At 43.3% G+C, this 21103-nt stretch overlaps 2 protein-coding genes across 3 annotated transcripts; both read right to left on the reverse strand.

Moving 5' to 3' along the window:
* Positions 1 to 104: 104 nt before the first annotated feature.
* On the reverse strand, positions 105 to 5767 carry lim2.5 (lens intrinsic membrane protein 2.5). Of its 2 annotated transcripts, none has more exons than XM_021595082.3 (5): positions 5503 to 5767; positions 3168 to 3379; positions 2545 to 2694; positions 2208 to 2342; positions 105 to 381 (listed from the first exon to the last, which is right to left on the reverse strand). In XM_021595082.3, the coding sequence occupies exons 2-5, from the start codon at positions 3340 to 3342 to the stop codon at positions 320 to 322; spliced, it is 522 nt and encodes a 173-aa protein (XP_021450757.1). In that variant the 5' UTR covers positions 3343 to 3379; positions 5503 to 5767; the 3' UTR covers positions 105 to 319. The 2 variants fall into 2 exon arrangements, with proteins under 2 accessions (XP_021450757.1, XP_090085381.1); XM_090229255.1 differs by lacking the exon at positions 5503 to 5767 and adding an exon at positions 4511 to 4653 and having other exon boundaries at positions 111 to 381; positions 3168 to 3372.
* Positions 5768 to 15034: 9267 nt separating this feature from the next.
* On the reverse strand, positions 15035 to 18858 carry LOC110516735 (uncharacterized). The gene is made up of 6 exons (XM_090230579.1): positions 18828 to 18858; positions 18164 to 18436; positions 17551 to 17821; positions 17165 to 17408; positions 15431 to 15526; positions 15035 to 15145 (listed from the first exon to the last, which is right to left on the reverse strand). The coding sequence occupies exons 1-6, from the start codon at positions 18856 to 18858 to the stop codon at positions 15071 to 15073; spliced, it is 990 nt and encodes a 329-aa protein (XP_090086705.1). The 3' UTR covers positions 15035 to 15070.
* Positions 18859 to 21103: the final 2245 nt, after the last annotated feature.

A 21103-nucleotide genomic window follows, 5' to 3' on the forward strand; every position in this document is an offset into this window, starting at 1 on the left:
TAGAGGTATGTTCTGTGTGACCCATTTGAATTGAAACATAATGCTACATGTTTTCTTTCTGTGTTCAAGAGTTCCAAGGCCGAATGCAAGAAAGAGTATAAATGTTTTACTGTTAGAGTTATAGCTTTATTAAAATGACACGTAAACTGCTCAGGCATGACCAAACATTTGTATTAATCTTTGGTTCTCAATTACCTAGTACTGTTTCTATATTTCAGTGATATGTCTATTGGTGTAAGCTTGATTCTTTCATCGTGTTGGAATTGTGTGGCCAAAATGTCCCGGATTTGCAATCTTTTCACTGGCTTTCCTCTCTCTTTTAGCGTGGGCCCACCACTCTCCTGCATTCATGCATTCTGTAGGCACACATGTAAAATATTCCTGCAAAATAAAAACATGTAAATCAACAACTGTCCAGCACCAGTCGGAAGTTTACATACACCTTAGCCAAATACATTTAAACTCAGTTTTTCACAATTCCTGACATTTAATCCTAGTAAAGATTCCCTGTCTTAGGTCAGTTAGGATCACCACTTTATTTTAAGAATGTGAAATGTCAGAATAATAGCAGAGAATGATTTACTTAAGCTTTTATTTATTTCATCACATTCCCAGTGGGTCAGAAGTTTACATACACTCAATTAGTATTTGGTAGCATTGCCTTTAAATTGTTTAACTTGGGTCAAACATTTCAGGTAGCCTTCCACAAGCTTCCCACAATAAGTTGAATTTTGACCCATTCCTCCTGACAGAGCTAGTGTAACTGAGTCAGGTTTGTAGGCCTCCTTGCTCGAACACGCTTTTTCAGTCTGCCCACACATTTTCTATGGGATTGAGGTCAGGGCTTTGTGATGGCCACTCCAATACCTTGACTTTGTTGTCCTTAAGCCATTTTGCCACAACTTTGGAAGTATGCTTGGGGTCATTTGCAACCAAGCTTTAACTTCCTGACTGATGTCTTGAGATGTTGCTTCAATATATTCACATAATTTTCCATCCTTATGGATGCCATCTATTTTATGAGGTGCACAAGTCCCTCCTGCAGCAAAGCACCCCCACAACATGATGCTGCTTCACGGTTGGGATGGTGTTCTTCGGCTTGCAAGTCTCCCCCTTTTTCCTCCAAACATAACGATGGTCATTATGGCCCAGCAATTGGCCCAGAAGTCTTGGATGATTTCTTTTGATTTTCCCATGAAAAAGCAAAGAGGCACTGAGTTTGAAGGTAGGCCTTGAAATACATCCACAGGTACACCTACAATTGACTCTTTAATGATGTTAATTAGCCCTAATTAGCTTCTAAAGCCATGACATAATTTTCTGGGAGTTTCCAAGCTGTTTAAAGGCACAGTCAACTTAGTGTTTGTAAACTTCTGACCCACTGGAATTGTGATACAGTGAATTATAAGTGAAATAATATGTCTGTAAACAATTGTTGGGAAAATGACTTGTGTCATGCACAAAGCAGATGTCCTAACCAACTTGACAAAACTATAGTTTGTTAAGAAGAAATTTGTAGAGTGGTTGAAAAACGAGTTTTAATGACTCCAACCTAAGTGTATGTAAACTTCCGACTTCAACTATATATAAAGAATAGTATATGATCTGTTATCAATTAATACCAGCATTATCTGCATGTTTCATCAATAAAACTGCAACAATTGATGATATTCAGCAGTGTTTGGTTTGACTCGATTCGACTAGCATTTGGGGATTTTAAATAATGACTTAGGAGATGAGAAGAACATATACCATCTGATTCTATTTCTGCTCATCCATAGAGAACAAAAGAGGGCACACTCCTATATTTGCCATTGATGCTTCTGTGACAGCATTGGCAGCTCCTCCATTTTTGTACTTGAATATTATCTTCTTCTATACATTTATCGACAATCTTTAAACAAACGGAAAAGGTGCATACCGCCACCTACTGTGCAGGATTGTGTTTTTTGTCAAAACATCCGTACAGCCAAGTTGGTGATTTACTGCCACCTGCAGTGTTGGAATGTTTGTTCAGGAGTATAATTCTTTGGCTGATCCCTCCCACTGACCTGGATGGAATTCTATGATCATTCCTTAACCTACAGGAAGTCCCACCCAGTTGACACCTTTTAAATTGTGTAAGCTTGTAATGGTGCTGCCTATGCTCAAACATAATTTCTGGCAAGTGGGCCCTCCATCCATATTTGTGTCTTTATCATTTTTACCTGCAAAGAAGGTCATGAGCAGTGCCACCCAGCCCAGTATGTAGGACCAAGAGAAGCGCCAGTCACCGAAGCGCTTCCCCAGGAAGTTCACCGTCACTCCAGTGTAGATGGCCATTGCAAGCAGAACAAAGAGAGCTGGCGGATAGTAAGATAGGATAAGTTCAAATTCTGACTCCCAATTTACAGTAAGACAGAACTGTAGGCAAAATAGCGGTCGAGTCAGTAAACATAGACATGATGATTTTTCCTGAAATCATTTACATTTGTGTATTGTGGCTGTGCGTATTTGTGTATTGTGTCTAGCTCTGTTAGCTTCGCAATGTCCAGTGGAACTCACTGGAGACGAAGAACATGATCCCTGCAGCGAAGGAGCGGTTGAACCTCTCGAAGGCGGAGAAATGGGCAAAGGAGAGAATGCCTGCGATGATGCCCGCGAAGCACGACATGGCTGACAGGATCATGAAGGCACGGGTGGCATTCCAGTAGGCTAAGGACAAAGAGAGGGAGAGAAATAAAACAAGAAAAAGAGAGGGCAGATACAATTTCAAAGATTAGAGAAAGTCGCAAGCCCACACACCAGTGAAAACCATGTCTTGATCCATTCATTCAGTCTAATGCTCCAAATGTTATTTTTCACCTACACTAGTGCCAGCCAATTAGGGCCAACGGGTGCATGATTTGCCTCCATAGTTAACTGTAAAAACATATTGAGTCTAAAACACGTATTGATTCTATTGAGTCTGAGTCTGATGGCACATGTTGCTATTTCAGTCAGTCAGTCATCCCCTTCATTACAGTCAACCTTGGTAGTCTGGAACATAGGTAAAACAGGCATACAACATTCATATTAGGAAGTCCTTCAACTAAGGGAGTTTCGTCTGACAACTGAGGGACTTCCTAATATGGATGCCGTACAGGCAGTCCCAGTGGTGCTATGGGTCCCCAGTGCGCCCCACTCACCGATGCTGTCCGTCTGCATGTAGCACTTGCCCGACATGCAGTACCTCCACAGGCCCTGGTGGGCGAAGCTCCCCGACAAGCGGTACTGCATCCAGTAGTCTGTCGCAGTTGAGACCACCAGCAGGATGTTCCCCACTATGGCGCAAAACAGGCCCCCTCCCATAAAGCTGTGCATCCTGAGTGACACTGCGACGGTGGCGAGGCTCTACGCACTGCAGCGCACAGAAAGGCAGAGGGACAGGGTCAATGGCACAGTCAATACAGGGAAAAATCAGCTACAGGCAACACAGTCAACCATGGGGCGCGGACAACACAGTCAACCATAGGGCACAGGCAACACAGTCAACTATGGGGCACAGGCAACACGGTCAACCGTGAGGCACAGACAACACAGTCAACCGTGGGGCACAGGCAACACCGTCAACTATGGGGCACAGACAACACAGTCAACTATGGGGCACACGCAACACGGTCAACTATGGGGTACAGACAACACAGTCAACCATGGGGCGCAGACAACACAGTCAACCATGGGGCACAGGCAAAACAGTCAACTATGGGGCACAGACAGCACAGTCAACCATGGGGCACAGGCAACATAGTCAACCATGGGGCACAGGCAATAGAGTCAACCATGGGGCACAGGCAATAGAGTCAGCCATTGGACGGTTTACGGATGCCTTTAAGGTCCTACTACACAAAGTTGCAGGCAGCCAGGGTTGGGGTCAATTCCATTTTACTTCAGTGAATTCAGGAAGTGAATTGCATGTCCAGAATTACAAATAGCTGCTTATCGTTATCATTATTTTATTTTTCTTTCACATCCTGGATTGACTGAATTGAAATAGACCTGACCCCAGGCCTGAAGGCCACAATGGCACACACTGTGCCCACACACTGAACACAACACAGAGACGTAGCCTAGACAGGTGCATCAATGGTGCATAGAACCAGGCAATGCTTCACTCAGCAACAGTGCAGAGACGTGACACACTCAGCACAAACCAGATGAAGCAACACAGTATCACTTCCTTATTTACAGAGACACATGTGAACATGTGTCATATTCAATAGCACAGGACGGCAAAGTGTCTCTGTAGCTGCACAGAGACAGTATGGACCCTATTTTGAGCTGAAATGTTCGATTTCTGTATCACTGTCAACACTGTGCAATCCACTTATGCTATCTACTACCCACATGCAATGTAGAAATGTCAACTCAGTAACCTCAAACACATACAAAAATACTCCAACACTCCACAAGCGTGGTTATACTGAAATATGGAAGTGTTACATTTCAAAGTGAGAGTGGAGGAGGGGCAGTGGTGTAAGTATTTCCCGGCTCCAAAAAAATGCTCATGTAGAACTAACCCACAACAAATGATGGATATTAAAGCTGGATGGTATTTCCTGAGACAGTGATTCATGACCATCCAGCCAACAGTCATAACACCTCTGGAACAGAAGATAAAACGTCCATAGAGGTTCCTTTAGGGTTGAGGAAACGAAGAGCTAACGGTCTCACTCATTGATCTTGCACCCGAGGCACTAGGAAATAAACATTCAGTTCAGTGGTTCAATGCAAAGTGAATACTATTTGTAACACAGAACAATCACCAAGGTACTGCAGAGATTAATGGATGCCTCACAACTTCTGCATCCATCTTGGCCATTTAACCTTTATTTAGTCAGTTAAGAACAAATTCTTATTTACAATGACGGCTTACACCGGCCAAACCCGTACAATGCTAGGCCAATTGTACACAGACGGTTGTGATGCAGCGTGGATTTGAACCAGGGTGTCAGGGTGTCTGTGTCTCCTCTAGCACTGAGATGCAGTGCCTTAAAGCGCTGTGCCACTCGGGAGCCCAACCACAATCAAATGACATTCAACATGCTGGCATTGAACGTTACTTGAGGTCAAGCGTTGAAGTCAATACCTGTAGAATGCTGAATGGGTTACGACTGCATTTAAAAAAAAAAAAGCATGCTTTGTAATAAAATGAAATGACAAATGACAGTTATTTACTCATTTCACTTTAGAGACTAAAGCATTATCATATTCTGATTAGTACTGAATGATTTCAATGTAATTAGCCCTTAACCCTTTAATTGCACGTCAGACCAAGTCTTAGAAAAATATGATTTCATTCAGTAGCTCTGCTATTTTTCTCAGTGGACAGAAGTGTCCCTCTTTGCCCACCTGTGCCCCACATGGCTTTACTCCACACAGATTTACTGTATACACTTGCTTATTAGTCCAATCAGTCCAAACGGTCCAATCTGGCAACACAGCATAACAGCACCGGGGCTAAAGTACCAGGATGCATCTTACCTGAGTTCTTCAGGAAAAATAACCCCTCTTAAGTGTCAACCTTTCCGCAGGGAAAGACTGAGAGAGAAAGAGAGAGAGTGGAAGCCCGGAGTGAGCAAAAGGTCGAAGAGGACCCCCTAGGCCGAATTCCAAAAAGTTATCCGCTCCGCTTTTCTGTCTATGGAGGCAAATCCTTTACAGCAACCATCAGCGAGAACAAATGCTCTTGAGCTGGTGGGCGCAGAGGCACGTGGCTCTTTCCCATTGAGCGACCATGGGGACTAATGGAGGGGGGATTGGGTTGATAGTATGGGATAGTAGTGGATGGGTGGGTGGGTGGGGGGGTGGGGGGGGGGGGGTGAGGCCGCCGCAGGTGTGCCGTGGTCCGCTTTTGTTGTTGTATCTGGTGTTCTGGAACTGTGGATGTGCAGAGGCTTGCAGTACTGGGGGGTGGGCAATGCAACATGCTGAAGCTCACACTTTCTTTCAGTTGGAGGAGCGCACTGTCATCTGTGGGCTGGGTATGGCCATGAGGGCAGATACACGCTTAGAGAGCCCACACATGACCACACGCATGGCTTAAATGAACTCCCTCTCTCCATCTCGCTCTCTCACGCACGCATTGACACACATTCATATGCACCTGCTCACAAACACACAATGTCAACATACATACGCAGTATCACCATGACGCACTGATGGTCACTTTTCATTTATTCAAATGATCTGTTGCCAAGTAATTACAATATGGTTATTTACACAGAATTGCAATGCATGTATATTAGATACCTTACAGTCAGACAAAATGGTTTGATCAGTCATTAAGGAGCTTAATTAAATATTAACATTCATGCCCAGAATTCAAGGAGAAAGAATGGTATGGTAAATAAATACACCAGTGAACTGTACCAACACAGAAGTGAAACAGAACTGACTGTGTGTCTGTCTCCCAGTTATTTAGCTCCAGGCCTCATGGACCTCAAATCCAGTGAACACGGGCCTCTGGGCTGCCTAAACAAACACAGGAAATGATTCTACGATGAGCATTCAAAGATGTTCCCGAGTCCAGTTCTCACTGACCTCTTGTTCTAATAAACATCTTTCCATATCTACTGGTCTGTGTGCTAGTGTGTTTTTTAATATCTCCCGTCTCCAAATGTTATCCTCCCAGCATTATACAAAGGAGGAGACGGCCGTTTTAAACTTGGACCCTGTACCCGGTGTCATACACATTACTGTGGAAGTCCTCGTCTGACACCATCAGAGTGAGTGTATTACCTGGGCAGTCAGTAGGATCATTGTGTATCACCTGCAGTGCCCCCTTCAGCTCAACCTCCTCCAGTGCAACACGGCAATCTCTTCTGTGAAGATAAGACCACAGTCATTAGATGACATCGCTGACATTATTGTTTAATGGGTAGTGCAGTCCAAACCCTGATTTCGCTATGTTTTAATAAACATTTTTCCACACCATCCGATTGGAATAATAGTGTGAAATTGTGAAAATTATGATGTGGTCCTTATAGTGTCATGGGTGGCTCAGTTGGTAGAGCATAGTTTTGCAACACCAGGGTTGTGGGTTCGATTCCCACGGGGGAACAGTATGAAAATGTATGCGCTCACTACTGTAAATTGCTCTAGATAAGTACATCTGCGAAATGACTAAACTGTCAAGGTAAATGTAGTGTATAAGCTGTTTGAAAGGACAGGTAGTGCTGCTGTCCTTGTACCACATATCCCCTGGAGGCAAAGGTTTGATCCCCCGTTCTGCCAATCACTATCTCGCCTGCATCCCTAATAAACCCTACCATCTCATATTCTGACACAACTGTGAGCGTTGGAGTCAACATGTGGAATGCTTCCGACACCTCGTAGCGTCCATGCCCTGACAAATTGAGGCTGCTCTGAGGGCAAAAGGGGATATTACGAAGGTGTTCCTGATGTTTGGTAAACTCTGTGAGGTGTGCAATATTGGTTATGAAGCCGGATGTGTTTATAAGATCCGTGTTTTATGGTCGTGCTCACCTCTTGGTGGAGTAGAATCTCCAAAATAAAAAGGAGGCGAAGGAGAGCACCAGCAACAGGGCGCCCCCAACTCCTCCGTAGAACAGGGACCGCTGGGCGGACGTTTCACCTGCTATTGAAAAATCCACAAAGGGATCATCAGTCTTACTACTTGGAGCTTTCCAATGTTCTACATTCACATTAAATATCGTCTGGAATTATTCAAGCTCCAAAGGTACATTAGGGCAAGCCAGACGCTATAGTAGCGAAACAACATGATAACACTCCAGCTTAATTTCACTCTTTCAATTTATCTGACTCTCTTCACTACATTGTGGTGAATATGGTATAGCTTCTGCTGGATAAAGATAAGACATTTCACTACAAATACTGTCCTTTAGATGTTGGTTTGTTTAGCATTTTGCCAATTACCCTATGTCCTTCACTCAGATAAGGCCAAACTTACCAATGAATGGGAGTTTGAGGAAGGCACTCCCATGCTCATTGGTTGAATTGCAGAGGACGTCACCCATGTCATCAACCTTGGGCCCAATGAGAATGGACCTCAGGATCCTCCAGTTGAGCAGGTCAGTGATGTTGTGAGTCTGATTGTCCTGAATGCTCCATGGTGTCCAAATGATCTGCGCCACAGGGTGAGAGTCCACCACACACTCACACCTCGCCTCCCCATCATTCACAGAACAGAAGGAGAGGGGAAGTATAGCTGGTGCGTCTAACAGAGAGGAAGATAAATGGAAAGAGATAAAATGACAAAACGACTGTGGCAAACGTCCATATATAACGTGGTTTATAAGATGGTTACAGAAACGTCTATGGCATAATGATACATACACTCAACGTTCACAGCCGTGGTGTCTGAACTGCACTCTCCCATCTCGTTCAGAGCAGAACAGCGGAACTGCCCCACGTCTCTGGTCACAGAGAGACTCAAACTCCCAGAATCCTCTCTAAGCAGGACTGACTGCTCCCCGGACACACGGTACCACCTGTAGGAACTGATTGGGAGGTGACCGTGACCCAGACAGGACAGAGTGACCTTTTCTCCCTCCAGAGGCCGGGCTGGGAGCTGGCTGATGGACACATTGGTGGGTGGTGCTGGTGAAGACAAAACATTTAGGAGAATACAGGTATGTTCAAATGGTATCCAATAGCTCTCACTGTGACATAATCTTCGAAAAATAATACCAGCAAGTTAATTTATGTTGAATAGAAAAAGCATTGTGGAAAGCATAAATGTCACAACTGTGTACAATCTCACATTTCTTTAATTGAACATAATTCATACTACATATTCAAATTATAAAGACCATTACAAAAGGAGGCCCTCATATACCACTGAGGACATTTTCATAACACCTTTCACAAATACACTCAGGAGAAGCTTATCATGGCCATGTGTGTTGTTGACCAGACAGGTGACAGACACATTTTCATAGGTGCCCTCTGCAGCCCAGATATCCATCACCGTGTGGTTCTGGGGGGAGGTGGTTGGGTCAGAGCCAGGGAACAGGGGTCCCCCATCCACCATCCACAGCACTTTGGCCCTTGGTCGAGCCCGGGCCTGACACCTGCAGATGACTTGGCCAGCATGGTAGGAGCAGCTGGAGTTTGCTAATATAGATGGCTTGTCTGGAGAATTAAAATATGTTTTACTGTTAGTTCCATTAGCTATCAATAAAAGTTCACATTTAGGCCTAATTCACATTATACTAAATAATCTCACAGTCCATATTTTGTCTGTAGTAGTCCTCCATGGTCTGACATTTGTAGTGGTGGAATAACTCGGGACAAATACATTTTCTCTTTTTAATACATTTTTCCATTGGAATAGATTTGATTTCAAGACACTAAATCCACGTATCCATTCAATAAAACTCACATTCTGCAGTGACCACAAAACTAGAGGAGGGCTTGGACCTCCCCAGAGGGTTGATAGCTGTGCAGTGGAACGCATTCTCATCTGGGTGCAAGTCTGTAACCGCAGCGGTCTCTGTGCTGTGGTTCAGTGGCATGACCAGGCCATCTCTCAGCAAGTGCCACAGGTAGGAGCTGGCAGGGGGGTTGGCATCGCTGACGCAGGACAGGGACAGGTTAGTGCCAACCTGGACCACAGTGCTTCCCCCTGAGACACTCACAGACCTGGGGGCATCTGAGAGAGAAGAGGGGCAAAGGAGAGATGCTGGAAATATCACAGTGGGCCTTAAAATGGAGTTCATCATTCGTTATTGTTGAGGGAATTGCTCCTAATTTTCGAATCTGATGTTCCTATGTCCCAAGTTGTATCACAGAATGTTCCCAGCCTAAAAAGCAAAGCTCCTACTGCGATATCGCAACATCTGCTGTGCAGATCTAGAACCTCACGCAAAGACCTCTGTTAGTTGATGTAATGCTACAATTTGAATGATAAGATACACAGTGAATAGAAACCAACAGTAAGAGGAGTGTAGAGCGACTCTAGCTGAGACTCACAGCTCACGTCGAGCACCACCTCCCCTGCAGCTGTCTGGCCTCCTGGATGTGTCACGTTACACGCCACCACTTTCTCATGATCCTCTGCTCGTGCCACAAACGAGATGGTGGAGAGGACGCGCCATCGACCCTGTATCTCCTCGGTGTGGTACCCCTGGACCACCCCCCTCTGGTCCCCGAAAGAGAGGGAGGGAGGGGAGGAGGGGCAGGTGTGGAGGACAGCACAGGAAACAGTGATGTTGCCCCCTTCCCTCTGCTCTTCACTGACCGACAGCTGTGGCCTTGGTGCTGTATCTGGGAGTAACAAGGGACACTAAGTCTAAGACACTGACAATGGGTTCACTCATTGTGTTATCGGTCATTCCTCGCAGTAGTCTGCTAACATGTAACCAAAACAACTACATTAAGACACATTTTCTTTTGGATTCTTGTTTTTATAATGTTTGGTTAGTAAAGAACATCTCAATCCATTTTCAAGGACCCTTGGTCAGGTTTTGCATAATTCATTACCTGTAACCTCCAGTGTCACCCTCCACTGAAAGAAGGCAAAGACAGACTTGCTGACCTCATCCACCCAGGGGTAAATGTCCTCTCCGTTATGCTCTAATATCATTCCATTGATCATCAGGCTGCAGTCTCCATCAGAGGCCCTTCCCACCAGTTCAGTTCTACCACTGTAGTGCTCTATGATATCCCCTGGTTTGGTGCGGCTGAAGACGACTGGGTATTTACCAGGCAGCTTGGAGTACTGGTACCAGGTGACATTAGTGGGGATGTAAGTGCTGGGGTGTGTGAAGGAACAGGGGATGAGGATACAAGACCCCTTCAGGCCAGATATCTGATTAGGAATGGTCACGGTCCACTCCTCGGCCACTACCAACACACACCACACCACTGGACAGAAAGAGAGAGGGTGAAAAGGAACGAGAGAGTGACGTACATTTAACGAGTATTGTTTGATAGCTGAATGCTGATGTATATGCTAGAATAATAAAACAACGTCCAGAAAACATTTAATTTGGGGGCTCAAATGTATCAGCAATTTCGTGATGATATTGAGAATATAAAGATCCAATGTACATTTATCTTGGAAACAGAAGATAATACAAGGTCTTATCTAGCAGATTGTACACCCATTCAAGGCTAAGGACATCATGATCATTTTTGTAAACGTTTACCTCTCAACTTGAGGCATGATACATTCCCATTATGAGCAGGCACAAACAGTCATCGTCAATGAGGTAGAAAGTAGACCTACCTCGTAGTGTATAGCAGAGGAACACATGTTTTCTGAGCGTTATCATGACTGATGCACCTGCATAAGTGGGTGACATCATTAGAATTAGACTCTGGAAATCCTATTGAATCTGGAGGACAAAATGTCACTCAAGCGCAGATAAACTGTGACCAAAATGTAACTGGTAAGACTACTCCTTCAGTTGCTGCCGATTTCTCCAATATAAAAAAATATGAGGCAGAAAGAGAAAACAAAAGACAGCATGCCTTTGTCTAGATGCAATCGTTCATTAGTAACAGTTCAATACAGTCGTTGACATTTCTGGGACATGTAAATGCAGTGCAACTGTTCACGAAATGTTTCTAACAGAATATATTCAGCTGCATTCGGTAACATACCTCCTGTCTACCTCCTGTAGTCCTGTCCGTGTCTCCCCACTGATGACCGTTGCTCTAGGAAATGACACTAAAGGGACCTTGACGTCTATCTTCTTCTGCTTCTCATGCCCAAGAGTGGTCACGACGTTGCCACCTTCCACACCTCAACCATCTGAAACCACATAGACATACAACACTTCTATAACAGCAGTACTACCTGAAGTACTATACTCGCAAGCTTACAGAGTATTTAGAAATACCTTCTAGGAGAAGTCAGTGGAGAAATAACCATCCAAGAGCGCCGTGGCAAACTTTAAGAGCAGCCCAGGAGGACATGTAGCAATGTCCCTCAAGGTCATAATCTATTACAAAGTATCATTTTACTTTTTACAACAGCTTGACGGGCATCCAGACGTTTCGCCATGTTCATTGTTGAACTCTTTTGAAAGAGGATAGAAATGGATTTGAAAGTGGTTGTCAGAGATGGCCATGTTGATGTGTACCAGGGGCACAACCATAAGTAACCCTTAAAGACACTAAAACAGGCGCATCTTTAAAACCAGAACAGAGTGGTTATATGAACTGTAATAATCCCCCAAGTTATGAAACTTGTAAATTGGTGGAAAAAAGGAATTTCTTAAAAAATCAATTGTCATTGGTTGCTTAAAAAGTGTTTTTTAAAAACTGGATATTGTATAACTGACTGAACAGCATTGCAATTACATCAGACTGAATGTACAAAACATTAATAACACCTTCCCAATATTGAGTTGCACCCCTTTTGCCCTCAGAGCAGACTCAATTCGTCGGGGCATGGATTCTACAAGGTGTCGAATGCGTTCCACAGAGACAAAACTGGAAATAGGGATGAGTTGAAAGTAGTACAGAAGGAAATTAAAGGTCTGATCAGGAAAGGCAAAGACGAATACAAACTGAAGCTAGAATGCATGCTGCAAGCGAATAACATTGAGGATGTCTGGGATGGTATGATGAAGACAACAGGCTGCGGCACCAGGAGACAACTACAGAGTGATGAGGGAAGGGACAGAGCCACAGAGTTGAACCTGTTTTTATTGATTTTTACCAAATTTGTATGTATGATTGTTCAGCAGAGCAACAGCAAATAGGGGGGGGGGGGGGGGGGGGGGGGTTGCTGGATTCTGATCTGGGAAGCACTGAGCCCATGAGCATCTGGGAGGAACAAGTGGTGAAGCAGTTGAAAAGGATCAATCCCCGTAAGTCAGCAGGGCCTGGTGGGGTTAAAGCTAGAGTACTCAAGGTTTGTGCTAATTCACAGGCTTTCATACTGCAGTAAATTTCCAACCTGTCCTTAATAGTATCAGATATTCATACTAAATGGGAAACATCCTGCCTAGTGCCCATCTCAAAGAAAGCAGAAGAGAATGCACTGAAATACTTTAGACCAGTGGCTTTGACATCACAAGTCATGAAAACCTCTGAGCGGTTTTTAATACCCTTATTAAGAGTTGAGGTGGCAGCCTATCTGGATCCTTTGTGATTTGCCCACCACCCAAAAACTGGTGTTGAAGATACTCGTCTTCGTCTCCCCCACAGAGTATATGAGCACCTGGAGAAGCCCGGCTGTGTGGTGAGAACAATGTTGGTCCACTTCTCCAGTGCTTTCAATACCGTACAACCCCACCTACTGGCCCAAAAGCTAAAGGACATTCACATAAATCCACATACAATCAAATGGATTGTGAAATACCTGACCAATTGACCACAGTTTGTAAGACTGAACCAGGCAGTATCAGATCGGATATGTACAAACACGGAAGCAGTCACCTTTTCTGTTTACCATTTACACAAATAACTTCACACACAACGAACAGAAAGTCTCTGATGACTCTGCTATAGTAAACTGTGTTCTGTGGGGGAGACGATGCTCATTGTAGGTATATAACTGAGTCCTTTGTGAAATGGTGTGAGGCCAATTACTTGGACCTGAATGTACTAAAGACCAAGGAGCTAGTGATAGATTTTAGGAGAAATATGTTTTAAATCCAATTTCTATTTAATTGTGAAGAGATTGGCCCTGTTGACTCTTATAAGTACTTGTGTGTAATAGTGGACAACAAACTGAACTGGAAGGAGAATCCTCACAGTGTCTACGAAAAGGAAGCTTAGATCTTTCAATGTATGAGACAAAATGCGTCATCTGTTCTATAGCAGTGTGGTGGCGAGTGTAGTGACCTATCCTATTGTTTGCTGAAAAGGGAATTAAGCTAAGGAGGACTTAAACAAGCTTGACAAAATAATTAACAAAGCCAGTGCTACAATTGGCTGCAGCCCGGAAGCAATGCAGGACATGTTCATAAAAAAGGCTGCAAGTGAAAACACACATGATCATGGACAATGACACACACCCACACCACAGCACTCTAATGCAGCACAGGAGCAGCTTCAGTAGCAGGTTCATCCTGCCCAGATGTTCCACAGAGGTTCTGACGGTCCTTTTTACCCAGAACCATGAGGCTTTTTAATTAGGCTGGCGGAATAAACAGTTTAATGAGGTCTTTCTATTAGAAAATGTTACCTGTTTTCCCAGAGTAGGATGGAAAGCAGAATTTGAATCCGACTATAATTTGAGGGATATTATGGTTGGTGCATGTGCCTTTGTCTTAATGGGGTTTTATATATGATCAGGTGTCGGTCATTGTTGCAGGTTCTGTCATTGGTGTTGCTGTGATAACAATTTCCCAAGTTGGGATTCATAAAGTAAATCTATTCAACTCATGCTGGCTCATGTTGACTCCAATACTTCCCACAGTTGTCTCAAGTTGTCTGGATGTCCTTTCGGTGGTGGACCATTCTTGACACACATGGGAGTGTTGAGTGTGAAAAACACTAGCAGCGTTGCAGTTATTGATACAAACCAGTGTGCCTGTCTCCTACTACCATACCTTATTCAAAGGCACTTAAATCTTTAGTTTTGCCATTCACCCTTTGAATGTCACACATAATGTACACAATCCTTGTCTCAAGGCTTAAACATCCTTCTTTAACCCCTCCTCTCCTTAATCTACACTGATTGAAGTGGATTATACAAGTGACATCGATAAGGGATCATAGCTTTCACCTGGATTCACCTGGTCAGTCTATATCATGGAAAGAGCAGGTGTTCTTAATGTTTTCTACACTCAGTGTATCTGTACAATAGACACGGTCATTTTTATTTGACTTGTTTAAAATAAATATCAGCACAAAGTTTGCTGATCACAGAGATTGGTGTTCAGATATACATGTATATTCAACTTGGTTTAAGCAGAAACACAATTTTGATTAAGAAACACCATGGTCAGTTCTGCAGTTACAGAGAGCATCATATCCCCATATTGATCAACATCACATACACAAGAGTTTTTCACATTAGTGATAAAATAATATGAAGAATATAACATAAAAACATTTAGGACATCAAATATTGAACATCACAGTGCAAATAACAGTTTTATTCCGTTTACACAATTGTGGCAGTTCTCACAGGGGGAGGAGCGACAAACGTGGGGAGAGGGATTGACCGCTCAGACGGAGCCTGGAAAAGATATCAGATACAAAGCATGGCTGGTAAATCATTTCTGAATAGACATCTTGTATGTCACTCTCCTAGATTTCTATATAACAGTTCTAACCCAATAGCAATTCCACAGGGCTCATATTCACAAAGCATTTCAGAGTAGGAGTCTTATTCTTTATGGTTTAAAAGGCAAAACTGATCCTAGATCAGCCCTCCTACTCTGAGATGCTTTGTGAATACGGGCCCTGATGTGTACTTCAGGTATTTTGTAAGTGTATGTCATGACAATGCAGGGTGGATTACCGCCTGTGATGTTATTCTGTTGTAATCGGGCAGGGGTTTGATTCCTCCAGTCAGCAGGTGGTTGGGAGTGTTTACGTCTGGTTGGGTTGACACCACCTGCATGGGGGAAAGGAGGGGGAGGTGGGGGGGTCTAAAGTACTGGTAGGAACATGACATTTGTGCAATAACACATTTCCCCAGTTACTGACATTACTTTCTCTACTGCTCTGGGCACGGAATATCTGTTCTGTTGACCTATGAAACAGAAACACCATTTTATAGTGAAAACCACCTGATTCCGGTTGTGATAATACAAATGGAAGGGAGATCAGGGGATTGAGAGTAGTGCTCCTATGTTTCTTCCTGCAGCAGTAGACACAGAGGTACATGAGGCCGATGAGGAGGAGGAGGAAGAAGAGGCCACAGGGGCTCCCGACAGCGAGGCCTGTAATCTGTGGTCTGCTCAGACCTCCTGTCATACCAGCACAGACAACAGTACAATCTGTTAGAGCAGCACAGACACAGTACAATCTGTTAGAGCAGCACAGACACAGTACAATCTGTTAGAGCAGCACAGACACAGTACAATCTGTTAGAGCATCACAGACAACAGTACAATCTGTTAGAGCAGCACAGACAACAGTACAATCTGTTAGAGCAGCACAGACAACAGTACAATCTGTTAGAGCAGCACAGACAACAGTACAATCTGTTAGAGCAGCACAGACACAGTACAATCTGTTAGAGCAGCACAGACAACAGTACAATCTGTTAGAGCAGCACAGACAACAGTACAATCTGTTAGAGCAGCACAGACAACAGTACAATCTGTTAGAGCAGCACAGACAACAGTACAATCTGTTAGAGCAGCACAGACAACAGTACAATCTGTTAGAGCAGCACAGACAACAGTACAATCTGTTAGAGCAGCACAGACAACAGTACAATCTGTTAGAGCAGCACAGACACAGTACAATCTGTTAGAGCAGCACAGACACAGTACAATCTGTCAGAGCAGCACAGACAACAGTACAATCTGTTAGAGCAGCACAGACAACAGTACAATCTGTTAGAGCAGCACAGACAACAGTACAATCTGTTAGAGCAGCACAGACAACAATACAATCTGTTAGAGCAGCACAGACACAGTACAATCTGTTAGAGCAGCACAGACAACAGTACAATCTGTTAGAGCAGCACAGACAACAGTACAATCTGTTAGAGCAGCACAGACAACAGTACAATCTGTTAGAGCAGCACAGACAACAGTACAATCTGTTAGAGCAGCACAGACAACAGTACAATCTGTTAGAGCAGCACAGACAACAGTACAATCTGTTAGAGCAGCACAGACAACAGTACAATCTGTTAGAGCAGCACAGACAACAGTACAATCTGTTAGAGCAGCACAGACAACAGTACAATCTGTTAGAGCAGCACAGACAACAGTACAATCTGTTAGAGCAGCACAGACAACAGTACAATCTGTTAGAGCAGCACAGACAACAGTACAATCTGTTAGAGCAGCACAGACAACAGTACAATCTGTTAGAGCAGCACAGACAACAGTACAATCTGTTAGAGCAGCACAGAGCCTACTCTCCACTGGTGTGTCAAAGGTGAGGTGGAAGCATAATGTTGACTATAAGTTTAACTTTACCAGTATCGTGTAGAGGTTTCCATTTATGTTAACAGATTAGCACCCCCCGAAAAATCTGATCTGAATAGGAAAATTATCCAAGTCAGTTCAAATACCGGGTCCAATTCTCTGCACTGCTGATGGTTCCCCCTGAGTTCTGCCAGCAATGTGGATTTGGGATCCAGAACAGAGATATCAGTGCTCCGGGAGGAACCGGGCCTCTGCTGAATGCTCCGGAATCCCTCTGTGGCTCTTTTCCTTCGGCTGCCATTTTTAGTGACAGTTAGGAGGTCTGGTCCGCTCATCTGGATGACAAAGCCTTCAAAGCAACGGAGGGAGAGAAACCAGTGTTGAGCAGTACTGACAGGGATGTTCCATATCATTTGACATTAACTACAGCCAAGATACATGTAAAACCAGGTCAAATGTCAAATTGTCTCCCAAAGCTGTTACTACTAAACAGGCCGCTAACCACCACCTGAGAAAATGGTCAATGACATACCCAGTCTTTTTTCCATTGATGCCCAGTGGGTTGCTACAGTTACAGGTGTAAGTGTAGAGCTGAGCGGTGCTGGTGTTAAAATCATGGATGCTGAGCTGCGCAGTGTCCACGCTGATCTGGTAATGCAACCCATTGGCTAAGAGCTCGGTACCTTTGGACCATGTGACCATGGCCTTGGGCGTGGCCTGGCTGTTGCAGTGGATGGTGACCACTATTTTACCCTCTTGGTCCACTGTGGTCAAGACCATCGGTAGGAACTTTGCAGGACCAGCTAAGGAGGAATGAGACCACTAGTTACACTGTGTAGTCCTCAAACATTCTGCTTGTTGTGCAGACCTGCAACATGCCTGGACCTTACATAGTCTAGCATGGAATAGGGAATAAGTAACTCACTTGCAGTAATATTGGATTTGTGAGACAGGGAAACATGTTGTTGCTTTCAGTAAAGGATTAAGTTAAAGGATTCAACTACAAAACTAGAGACATGCGAGTAATTACGGGTGCACAAGATGAAAATTGTGCTGTTAACTAATAAAGTAGAATAAAAAGTAGTGTTCAGACTAATGCTTCAGACAAATAAGGCGAGATTCAACCAGAGAACCTTCTTTCTTACAGAGAACAGTGGTTTTCCTATGGAATGTGACAGTGCTGAAAGGGTTGGTTAGGACCAAGGTATAAGGTCCTGTGTCGGTTCGGTTGGGCTGATGGATGACCAGGCTCTTCTGGCCCACTGTGTAGTGGGAGTTGGTCTTTATCTCCACATTGTTAAAGTACCACCTCCACTGGTCGGCCTCCCCCTGCAGTGTGCTGTACTGCAGAGTGAACTTTTCGGCTCCCTCTATGGCATCGGCAGGTGTAACAGGGTTGGTTATGTTTCCACTTTCCTCTAAAGAAATGTGAATTTAATGTTCAAACATTCTTATTGGTTGGTTCAACTCTGATAAAAAATAAGGTGTGTTGTGATTGGCCCGGCTTGCAGATAGGGGGAGATCGCGAACGTCAGGTCTTCCCAGTATGAAAATGTGATGCAAGGGGTAGGTCACGTTCTGTATTATATTTTACAATGTGTACAAGTTTGCTGTACGTTACTGTCTGTATAAATAGTCAACTTTCTCTCCTTTCTCATTTCGCAGGCACTAGTCAATGCTACTATTTCGGCCTGTTGTGCCGAATCATTTCTAGGCAATTGTTCAGTGTCAGTCTCCTTTTGTCTCCACTCAGTAACTGTTATCTACCCATTCTGTGTCATTCCTATCTTCTCTCCTCATGCTACTCACTTTCATTCTGCTCTATCTCTATCTTGCTCATTTCATTTCATTCATCTCGAGGCTCTCAATAATCCTGAATCACCACAGATGTCATATATCCCTGTCCTGTTGACTTGGATTAGGTTCTAAATACTTAACATAAATCTACCATTAATCCAAGGCTATGCCATTTCTTTATTCTCATTGGTTCAAATTACAACTATGTCAAAGAACTATAAACTCATTCATAATTATCATTTACCTTCAAATCAGTATCACAAATGACCTCAAATTCATTATTCAAATGGCCCTCCCATGAGGCTGATTAGACCACCAAGGAAAGCCATGATAGAGGTCAAAGGTCATACCACCCTTTTACAGTTGTGTTTCATACTATGTTATACAAATTAAAGAAAAAACATCAAACATTTTCTACATGTTGTATCCCAGGTTGCCAGAACATTCCCTTTACCTAAAGAATTCACGTGTTTAATTAAAACTCAGGAAACAAAACTTCTAATATCCCATATGTGAGTGTATCCCTTTAAGATATCGTTTCTCTGGGAAAAATGGAAATCTCCTCAAACCGGAACGTTTACGACAAACAAAACCCAATAATAATGATAATTCCATTGTACTCCCTCCAATCATTAGTTTTACATTTCCTCAATTGTTATATGTAAAACCCATTCAGTCTGTCTGCAAACAGTCTCTCAAAATGCTTGATAGGAATACCCTGCCATTAGACACACACAACTGTGATTAATGTGCACTGTCCCTTTAAAATAAAATTAACTCAACCTGCAATCCCCTTTACTGACCTGACATGGTTCCACGTAATGGAAACATATTATAATGTTAGAATAGATTAACTTCCTGTTCAAATTCATTGGTGTCACCTAAACAATCAAACCAAAAATCAATAACCAGAAACTGACACAAAACTTTTACGATTCAACTATTCAGACCTGAATCCCTTACAGCCAAATATAGCTCAGCGCGCACAACCAACCAGTGATGCCCACCTAGCAATTTTGTTGCTAGATTTAGCAACTTTTAAGACTACCCTGGCAATATATATTTATTTTTCAATTAACACCTAGCAACAAATTTAGCTACTTTTAAAAATGTATTTGGAACTTTAGCAACTTTTGAAAAGTGGCTCAAAGCTATAATGCACGCTTTTTCCCTCTAAATGACACAACCGATTTTCTCTGTCACACCCTCAGTCACAACACCATTGCCTGGCTGCAAAAGTGCATTGTGAGAGACGTCAGCAGCAGGCGCTCAGCCCGTGCCCAGGCAGCAGCAATTTCAGAGAATTGCAAATCATTGTTGACTGACTGCAGCAGCAGTAGTACGTACGGGTTCGACAAGCCAAACCCAATGAATATAGTTGGACACGAAGGTTTGATCTTGAACAGAACTTACAACATCAATCAACATCTCTCAATCAAAACTGTACAGCCAGAAGTACAGAAAAGAGTGGGAGTCTGTACCTGAACAACTGTCAAATCAATTTGAGTAACGTTAGTGTGTATTCTACGTAATGACGGAATTTTACGTTATCACGCAATGATATCACAACGTCATTTAGCAACAAATCAACCTGCCTCTAGCAACTTACCCTGAAAATTAGTTGGCAACACTGCAACCAACACTCATATTCCTGCCTCTAGGCAAAAATATAACCGCTACTCAACTGAGTTCTGCTTTAATTATATCGTAAGAGTAAAACCAAACTTTCCAACTTTCTCTTCTTTTTCGGCTTCCCCTTCATGAAATGTCCAAAATGTAAAAGTACCATGTACTTCGCTAAATCTATAACGTATGTCAGTCAATCCATAGGAATGAAAAACATTTCGGTGGGCACCACTCTATCGCCATTATCTCTCCGCTATTATTTACAATTTCTTTAGATTTAGGTAACTGTCTCTTCTATGATTCAGTAATTTAAATACGACTCCATTCTCAATACGTTATTCCAGCAGACCATTTAGGCAACAGACAACTTATTACATCGAAATCGCCTCGCTATTATTTAGAATTAATTAGTCTTTCAATTGAACCTAAACAAGCTATTAAAATGTTAAGTTTATATCTTAAACAAACACTAACAACCATATCTCTCCAGGCAAAACCTATCAATAGTTGCATTACAATCAGAATTCATTTTAGTCTATTGGTGCCCAGGCTGAGATACGAACCCGGGATTCAGACAGCCCGGTATTTAACCCTCGACCTGGTGTTTCCCTTGACTATCTACACCTTTCTTTTGACTGTCTCTATCCACTTTTCTCGACTTT

The sequence above is a fragment of the Oncorhynchus mykiss genome, chromosome 3 (assembly GCF_057628025.1).
Source record: "Oncorhynchus mykiss isolate SJ-2025 chromosome 3, ASM5762802v1, whole genome shotgun sequence".
In the NCBI taxonomy this organism is placed as follows: Eukaryota; Metazoa; Chordata; class Actinopteri; order Salmoniformes; family Salmonidae; genus Oncorhynchus; species Oncorhynchus mykiss.